At 34.4% G+C, this 9,374-nt stretch overlaps 2 protein-coding genes across 5 annotated transcripts; both read right to left on the bottom strand.

Annotated features, from left to right (window-relative positions):
• Positions 1–1,770: 1,770 nt before the first annotated feature.
• LOC107468898 (receptor-like protein EIX2) lies at positions 1,771–3,015 on the bottom strand. The gene has a single exon (XM_016088280.1). The coding sequence runs from the start codon at positions 3,013–3,015 to the stop codon at positions 1,771–1,773; it is 1,245 nt and encodes a 414-aa protein (XP_015943766.1).
• A 1,278-nt stretch (positions 3,016–4,293) lies between these two features.
• On the bottom strand, positions 4,294–8,280 carry LOC107468904 (ATP-dependent (S)-NAD(P)H-hydrate dehydratase). Of its 4 annotated transcripts, none has more exons than XM_052255456.1 (12): positions 8,142–8,280; positions 7,579–7,730; positions 7,018–7,094; positions 6,796–6,905; positions 6,596–6,710; positions 6,025–6,087; positions 5,751–5,914; positions 5,549–5,610; positions 5,268–5,334; positions 4,947–5,012; positions 4,704–4,832; positions 4,294–4,618 (listed from the first exon to the last, which is right to left on the bottom strand). In XM_052255456.1, exons 2-12 carry the CDS (start codon positions 7,673–7,675, stop codon positions 4,591–4,593), a joined length of 978 nt encoding a protein of 325 aa, XP_052111416.1. In that variant the 5' UTR covers positions 7,676–7,730; positions 8,142–8,280; the 3' UTR covers positions 4,294–4,590. The 4 variants fall into 4 exon arrangements, with proteins under 4 accessions (XP_052111416.1, XP_052111415.1, XP_015943775.1 ...); XM_052255455.1 differs by having other exon boundaries at positions 7,579–7,889; positions 8,142–8,279; XM_016088289.3 differs by having other exon boundaries at positions 7,579–7,879; positions 8,142–8,274.
• Between the last annotated feature and the right edge of the window lie 1,094 nt (positions 8,281–9,374).

A 9,374-nucleotide genomic window follows, 5' to 3' on the forward strand; every position in this document is an offset into this window, starting at 1 on the left:
ATTATATACCTGATAAAAATTTTCGTAATTCACCATACATCTTCTTATCAATAACTTTTTGAATCTTGAAAAACTAACAGATTTATTGACCATAAAAATAACTATATAAATGCTTCAAGATTATTCAATTAAATTGATTCCTTATTATAGGGATGAATTCAATTAATTATAGATTTGATAAAATAATTTAAATAATAAAAAATAAAAAATATTTAAAAATAAATATAAAAATTTTATAAGTTATTTAACTTTTAGGACGTTAAAATTTAAAAATTTAAATTAAATAAGATATTAAAAAAATTATTATGTTGTTATTATGTGTAATAAAATCAAGATAAATATTTATAAAGTAATTATTTATAAATATTATAAAATTTATTTATTTATTTTTTTAACAATGTTTAATTTGAAGCAAAGATAAAAATTTATATTCAAAGTATTTTTTTAATTTTATATTCATAATTCTAAAAGATAAAAAATATTTTATTTTTAAATTTTATTTTCAATTTATTAAATTATCTCTAATTTTATTACTTTTATAAATTATTAATTTATACTTTTAATATATCTTCTTATTATATCACACACTATTATTTTTTATAGAAAGATGACCAAAACTGAGACTTATCATCATCATCAGCAACAGCAGCATCCAAAGGCTCTGTGCCTCCAAATATACCATCATGTGAGCAACTTTTTGTAAGTGGAGGTCCACAAAGATCAAGATTTCCAATGTAGCTGAGTGCACCAAAGCCTTGAAGTTGTGTCCCTGATGGGATTTTTCCTGTTAAGTTATTGAATGACAGGTTCAAGTAACTAAGAAAAGACAAGTTTGACACGCTCTCAGGAATTTCACCTGAAAGTTGATTCCTTGATAAATCAAGGACTCAAGTTCTCTCATGTTGCCAATTTCCTTTGGTATCTTCCCCACTAACTGATTGTGGGACAAGTTCAAGGAGTGCAATTCAGTGAGCCTAAACATTTGTGCAGGCATTGTTCCAAGCAGATCATTACTTGAAAGGTCAACAATGCGAATCAAATTCCAGTCTTCATATTCTAATCCTTTACTCTTCATAAGCAGCATAAGATTTTCTGGTATGATGTAACGCGTACCGTCAATATAAAAGATGTAGCCAATTGCAATGACTGAACGAACATGGACAACCATAGCTGTGATATTGTTTATGCAGCTTGGTATGTGTCCTGAGATTCTGTTATCTGCAAAATTCAAGATAGTGAGAGAATGCATTTGGCATATCTGTGATGGAATGGTACCAGTGAATTGATTGGACCTTAGTTGGAGAGCCCTTGCTTTGTGTGGAAGCCAGTTTGGTATACTTCCTGAGAAGCGATTTTCGCGAACATTCAGGATCAACAAGGAGTGGCAATTTTGTAGTGAGAGAGGTATGTCTCCAGAGAGATTATTCTCATGCAAATGGAGTGATGTAAGATTTTCCAACAATCCCATTGATGGGGGAATCTTGCCACTTAGATCATTGTTTCCTAGATTGATATGAAGCAACGATTTCCAATTCGTCCAGTAATCTGTAAGCCCTCCAGATAATTTGTTGTTGGACATGTCCAAGTACTCCAAATTGCTTCTTCTGTCCATGTCATGGCACAAAAGGGGAACCATCGATCCTGATAGAGAGTTGTTGTCTACCATGAAAACGCGTACACTTGATGATAATCTAGGGAGACCACCTTTCAAATTATTTGATGATAGTTGTATGAAAGAAGAATTAAGCAACACATTTGACAAGTCCCCATCTATTGAGTTGCCCACCAATTGGAGAAGTTCAATTTTGGATACAAAACTCCAAACTTGTCTCCAGTCTCAAATGAAAATTTTGAGTTCGCAAAACCAAGGGACTTGAGAGATGTCTGTGTATACAACCATTGAGGAGGTTTAGGGCCAACAGGACCCAAAAATACACCATCAAGTTGGAAAGGAGGTATCCAATGTAAGTCAAAATCAAAGATGATGTTTGGTGATTCCACAAACAAGAACTTTAAATTTGATAGATTTGTGAAATGTTTTTCAGACACAACTCCTGTAAAGTAGTTAGACCTGGCCTTTAAGGCAACTAAAGATGACAGGTTTCCCAAATTTATAGGAAGAGGTCCAGAAAATAAGTTTGAAGATAAATCAAGGTATGTGAGATGCTCAAGTTTACCTAAGCAATCTGGAATTGGTCCATTTAAATCATTGTTAGACAAAACCAAGTATTTCAAGACTTGAAAATTTGGCATTGCCTTAGGTAACTCACCTCTCAAAAGATTATTGTCAAGGTAAATATACGAGATATCACAAGTAAGATTGAATAACCAATTAGGCACCTCTGAGTAAATTGCATTCACGGAAAGATCAAGAACTTCAAGTGCAGTAAAATTAGCAAAATGAAGAGAAGGACTCATGTTATCAAGATGACAATCAACCAAGTACAACTCTGACAACGATGGAAGCATAGCCATTAACTGGACCCAATTAGTTTCCGTGCGAAGATCAATACCACTAAGGTCAATATATTTCAATGAGGAAGCACTAGAAAGCCATTCCAAATTGTGAATTAGAAGGTTTAAATTACCTAATAGATCAAGGTAATGAAGGCTTGAAGAGTTTCCACACTGATAAGGAAGATTACCTAATGAAAGGTTATTCATGGAATTATATGTCATAGCTAAGAAATCATGGTTACTCAAATCCAAGTGTTCTAAAAATTCCATTTGCAACAAAGATATGGGAATGTCACCTGAGAGACAGTGTGATTTATCAATGAAGTTATTATAACCATAGCCATTTATAAATGAACAAGGGAGATTGAGTTGTGTGACTCTACTGGTGAAGTTGTGACACACAACTCCATACCAATGGCAGCAATCTTGTTGAGAGAACCATGTAGAGAGGAGGCCTGATGGATCTATAGCTCCATTTTTGAAGTTCAAAAGGATTTGCTTGTCTTTCTCATTGCAGTGGATCTTGGAATCGGAACTGTGTATGCAAGTGGTGAACATGATTGCACATAATGACCAAGCTAGAATGCTTGCATGCTTGAAATTGGAAGGAAAGGAATCCATGGAATTGATGAAGGGTCTAACTAGGGATAGTGGCTCAATGGCTTCAAGGAAAGTAGTTTACATGTTGTTCCTGAATTCAAAGTTTGTATTTATAATTCGAGTGGAGTCTACATTGTTTGTTTCTAATAGTGAATAACCTGTAAGTCAACACCATATTTTGACATAATATATACATCTAATATTTTTTAGATAAGGTTTAATTTGGTCTCTAAATTTTGCTTTATAATTATTTTAGTAATTTGGACATCTAATACTTGGTGTGTGTAATTAACTACGAATATAGCATTTTAACGGTTAGTCTACGTGACACTAAGGGTATCTAAAAGTATCGAACTCAATTTGGTTTTTTAGGTGACTTAATGGCTCAATTTAGTCTATTGAAGGACCAATTGAGTCTCAAGCCTTTAATAAAATATCAATTAACTATTGAGCTGCAACAATTGCAGTTAATTATTGCACACATACATATTCTGTTAATTAAGTTAAAAACGAAATGATCGACTTGACTTATGGTTAAATAAGAAACTAAAACTAAACATGTTTAAAATTCAACCATCATCATGGAGTAAATCTAGCGTTGAAACTTGAAAATGGCATAACCAGTTGTGGTCCATAGGAGATAAGCAACCCATCAATTTCTATTGTTGTAACACTAAAAGTGACTTGAATGTAAAATTATCTTATGATGTCACCGCTAAATACTACGAACCTTCCCTCTAAAGACCAACAACAGATGCTTAGCTACTTGTGGTTCATAGGAGATAAGCAATCCATCACTGTCTATTGTAACACTTAAAGTGACTTAAATGTAAAATTATCTCATTATGTCACACTAAATACTAAGAACCTTCCCTCTAAAGACCAACATCACATTGCATGACTCCAGAAATTGATACATGATTAAAAAAAGGTTAACATTGACAATGTATTTTAACAATTTTACTTTCATTTCAGTAGACAAATAGATTCTCTCTGACTTTTTCGAGAAAATATTTAACAATTCACTATTAGAAGATATTCAAATTCTTGTAAGCTTATTCAGAAAATCCAACTATACTAATAATTTATACCAACAATTAAATTCTTACTCTTGCATCATCTGACATCTCTTTTCAGTTTTTAATAATCCAATTATAACTGAATACATTTTATTTGATTTTCTACCCATTGACACCATTATTTTACCATGTCATAAGTATAGTAAGCACCAAAATATATAAATAAGTAGAGGAGTTTCATTAGCAATCAACTTCTGCGATAGACACCGGTAGATATACCTAAATTTCCTCTACTCTGATCAAATCATTTTCTATGGATCCTTGTATGAATATGTGCCAAACTATATCATAATTGATCGGGTAATTCATATCTAGATACATTAATGTAAGGAAACACAAAAAAAAAAAAACAGTAACAAAGAGAAAGAGTAATATCTTTTCATGGCTAGTTCAAACAAGGCCTTACTTTTTGGGCAAGGCTAACAGTAATTTCACATGTCTTCACAAAACAGCATTAAGTGGCAGGGCAAATATCTTCCAAACTGCATGAAAGAATGCAAGAGCTTAAGAATTAAGATCATTGAAAAACTGAAAATAGATAATGTTTCTTTGTAGAAGACTCTCTACCTTTCCCCAAGGCACTCAATAATGTCACCAGTGACTGTTGATCTTTTCTTATGGCAGAATGCAAGTGAAGCAGCCTTCCTCATCATTGCAGACCCAGCAACGCATCCCAGAACAGCTGGATTTTTACAACTGAAAAAGGAATTTAAAAAAAAAGGCTTAGGTTAATAGGGTTGGCCACTGCACCTAAGAAAAAATGAAAACATGATTCATTGTAGATTCGTAGGTAAAATAATGGCATATAACCTGAGATTTGAATTTGGATCAGCAGCTATGATATGTTGGCGTGCCCACGACAAAAAGACAGCGACACTGCAACAATGAAAAGAAAGGGTGTACTTTTACTTCAAAAATCTTGAATTTTGATCTTAAGGCCTGTTTGGTATGTTTGATAAGAGCTTATCCTATCAATTATTTTAATGTTTCTTCAATTTTAAATAGCAATAATTAATTACCTGGAAATAAAACTGATATAGTGATATCAATAAATGCAGGAGCCATCTAAAGATACAACACATTCTTTCATGAGAGGAATTTCACAAACACCATGAGCAAAGAATTACATACCTTCCAGAAAGGATATCACCTTGGCCGCCGCATCGTCTAGGAGAACCATATATGCTCACCGATTTGACTGCATGCATAATAACCAGAATCAAAAGAGTTACAAACATCTATGAAAACAGTAATATGGAGTACCAGAAGAACATCACATTCTTGATTGGTACAAGAAAATGTTGTTCAAGCAAAAGAAGGATGAACGATAAAATAATCTTCATCCTTTCAGCCGCCCTACGTTTCCGCAAAATTAAGGAACAACAAGGATTTCCTATATATCAAAATTGCACCTGTATCACCATCACTTATCAGATCAGATTTTTCTTTCTTTAAAATAGTAACGCCACCAATCCTGCCAAAGAAGAGTGGATAGTAGCATTTAACTGGTGTAATTAATAGCAAATAATGATTAGTCACTAAAATCTATCTGTAAATACACAAGGATCAATTGCCAGAAAATTGGTGATGTTCTAGTACAAACCAATGGCTTACTTTTTGGCAAGAGAGAGCACTTGCTGAGTAGCATCTACATCATTCACTTCTGAACTCAATACTTTCTCCACAAGACGCTTGTATTCATTGACATTTGGGGTTAGAACAGCTAAGCCATAACCGCTAACAAGGTCAATATTATTTGTCACAAGGAAAAGTCCATCCTGAATTTCCCCAAAAAAGTTGTTGAGGATAATCAATCAAATATATACAATCTTAAACGAAATCAGTCATATGATCATATGTTCGTAAGTCTGAACCTCAGTAGACATACCCCATCAATCACAATTGGGACATTTGTCTGTCTTGCATGTCTCATTATTTCACTCACACAATCCTAACAACATTGTGCAAACGTTAGAATTAATGATAATGAACAATGGCAAGGGGCAACAGTTAGATTGCACAGCATGCAATTTCATATAACATCAATGGGAAAAAACAATTCCTACATCAGAAGGGCAAGTACTAAGTAGAAAACAGTATGCTTCACAACTACTGAGCACATCTTAAAGCTATAAAATCTATGTACAAGACGTATAGTTAAAGCTTGTAGGATAGTGCAATTCTTTGAAATTACACCAAATTTGTTTAACCAAGGTGAGCTTGTTCATCTTTGCTATCTTCGACTTTATTACCAGAAAGCAACATATATTTTTTGAAATTTATGAAATTATGCTTCATCACATTTGAAACCAAATGAGCCTTCATGAGTAAAACATGTCTTATGGGTTTGTCTTAGAATGACTAGTTAATTGACAATCTTTAGGCCATAGTTATCCAATTAGAATCACATGAATCACATGCATACTGGAAAAGAAAAGTCACTCCAGGAGAAAGCATACTAGAAGGAATGGATCTCTTCCCAGGCCTGGACCAATGACAAGACAATCAAATCTTTCCATCCATTTGTCAACTTCGGCAAGAACCTTGCGAGATATGGTTTTCTTGTCCTCCTCCCTGAAATCAGTCTCTGGTTACAAACAACATCCACATAGTTCAGAAATGTGCATGGAGTAAGATGAAGGTTACATAGAAGCTGTACCTGACACTGTATGATTCTTCCAATACAGGGTGCACAATCAACTCTGGACTGTAGCTTTTGATGACAGGAGCAGCATCTTTTGTACAAAAAACATGGGACAGATCCGCACCCTGCGTGGGCAGAAAAATGGTTGGCATAGCATAAGTAATATAACCAACAAAACTAGGTTGAAAATTAAATGAGCAATAGAAGGCTAACGTAAGCACAAGTGCAGGTACCCACAATTTTTAAAGCCGAAATAGCAGCAAAATATGGAGCACCTGTGTATTCACGGCACCCTCCAATAACAGCTATTTTTCCTTATTTAAACCATAAGAAAAGAAAAATCAGATCTTTCTTATTTATTTGTCCAGCCACAAACATAAATATAAATATCACAGGATTAGTCCTCTAGTCATAAATGACATGTGACAACATAATTCTTTCTGAATTTTCTTAGATTGACATAACTCATCTCAAGATAGTAAAAGTTTAAGGCATATTTGCAATAGCTAAGAATCATTTTGTTACACGGTTTGTCTAGAAAGTAAAAGGTAAGAAATTAAAAGAAAGAACATATATACGTGCATATGAATAACAAGTCCCAATCGGATCACTGACATTCAAGACCTATTACTAGAAATCCAACTAATTGATCCGACTTGAGTGAGGTCTGAATAAGGTTTTCCAGTGAGGGTTTTTTTCATTTCCAGGTTAGAACCCTGAAACCTCTAATTCAAAGAAGGCATACTAATATTATTATTCTTATGATTATGATCATATGGAATAACAAGAAATGTGTACCTGCCTGGCCTTTATGTCTAGTAGGATCAAGGGCAGGAGTAATTGATCTAATAACACTCTCAGCATCAACCTCAACAGATCTTAAGTCTTGCTGCATATTTCTAGAATGGTCAATGCCACCTCCCAGAGACCTTATCAAGAACTGTTGCCTTCTGTAAACAGATGAAGAAGCCATAAGCATGCAAGTGTTTGCATAGCTCAACAAGGATAACTGTTGGGAACTCATCACATGTTTCATCAACACCATCCCCTATTCACAACCCAACCAACAATATTATTCAAAACCTCCAAAGCTTCTTACCTGCAAATGCCTAAAAAAATGCACCAATTTTCAATCAATCCATTAGAAATTAGAAATTCTGATACAACTCAGCTCTAAATTTCGTAATATAAATGCAGATAAGACTCAAAGGTCCAAACTTTTTAGTTGACGCAACACATTAACACAATCATCAGTGAATAAAGGAGTTAATTTTTTTTACTTCTTATTTTAAATGAATCAATTGAAGGAGAAGGCATGGAGAAAACAGTGGAGAGAGCAACATAAAGCACAACGCACCAACCTGAATGGTCAAATGCGGAGGAGGGCGTGGTTTGAGGAACACAGAAAGCTTCAAGACATCTACAAATTCAAAGCCACTGGTTCAGAAATCAGCGAGCTTTAGATGATCTAGCTTAAAAGTCAGTAATTAATATAACTAAAAATTGAGAAAATTTTCTTTCTTTCTTTTTTTATATTTTAAATTTAGCTGGTTGTCGTTATTGGATGAGTGCACGTGTTCCCAATTCGGTAGCGCTTAATAAAACGACGTGTCGTTTTGCAACATTTGTTATTTTCTGTTCCACTCGCCAAAGTTGTATTCTTTTTCAATCCTTCTCTCTCTCGCTCTCTCTTTCTGTGTGGAAGATTCGAGCTTTCTCAAGTTGAAGAGGCATGGCTCCACCAAGGGCAGATATGAAGATGAACGCAATTAGGTCAGGGATAGTAGTGTTGGGAGCGTTGGCATTTGGATACCTCAGTATACAGATTGGTTTCAAGCCTTACCTCGAAAAAGCTCAGCACCAAAACGCGCTTCTCCAATCTGATTCTGAACCAGAACAACCACCCTCTTCGCCTTCTCAGGAATCCTTCTCGTTCCCAGAACGAAGTTCATAGAATGCGCCTTTCGTTGCCCCAATTGGATTTTGGAAATCAAACTACTCTGATAGGGAAGCCACTTATTTAAAGGGTTTTTTTGTTTCAATTGAGGGTTTAGGGTTTATGGTGATAATCATTGTGCTATATGTATGTGTTTGGAGTTTGGATGAGACGATGTTTGTGCTCCTTACTTGACTAGTATATTTGAATTTGAAATGAAATTTAGCCTGTCGCATATTATGTTCATTAATTAGGATTAGGAGTATGATTAGTGCTTTATGAGTTATGTAGAAACTTTGATATTCTTGGCTAGCTAACCTCAAACAATTGCATGAGTCGTCGATCTTTATGGTTGCCATTAGTCTCTTAAAATAAGTAATTCAAGTTGTTCGAGTGATAAGTTAATTCATAAGTGTTCAGGAGTTTGAATTTTAACTTGTGCACATAGTAATTTATTGGTCAATGATAGATTCAGTTTTGAGGTAGGAACTTTTGCTGCAGTATGGAGTAGAAGAAGCTGGTGGATATGGAAATTAGGATCACTTTGAGCCTCATGGATTCAACTCAGTTGGCTGTGATTACTTGTCATTTAGATTAAGAATGAGTTTAATTTTGCATTGCACTAAAGATGAACAAACGAGCAAGGTGAACTAGTTAC

This window comes from Arachis duranensis, chromosome 10 (genome assembly GCF_000817695.3).
Source record: "Arachis duranensis cultivar V14167 chromosome 10, aradu.V14167.gnm2.J7QH, whole genome shotgun sequence".
Classification (NCBI taxonomy): domain Eukaryota; kingdom Viridiplantae; phylum Streptophyta; class Magnoliopsida; order Fabales; family Fabaceae; genus Arachis; species Arachis duranensis.

Excerpts from the sequence above, each read along its gene's own strand:
- LOC107468898 (XM_016088280.1), bottom strand. The coding sequence starts at position 3,015 with ATGTTCACCACTTGCATACACAGTTCCGATTCCAAGATCCACTGCAAT.
- LOC107468904 (XM_052255455.1), bottom strand. The coding sequence starts at position 7,825 with ATGGTGTTGATGAAACATGTGATGAGTTCCCAACAGTTATCCTTGTTG. Across the intron at positions 6,906-7,017 it reads CTATTTCGGCTTTAAAAATT|GGTGCGGATCTGTCCCATGT; the intron begins GTGGGTACCTGC and ends CTGCCCACGCAG. Across the intron at positions 4,833-4,946 it reads GATCCAAATTCAAATCTCAG|TTGTAAAAATCCAGCTGTTC; the intron begins GTTATATGCCAT and ends TTCCTTTTTCAG.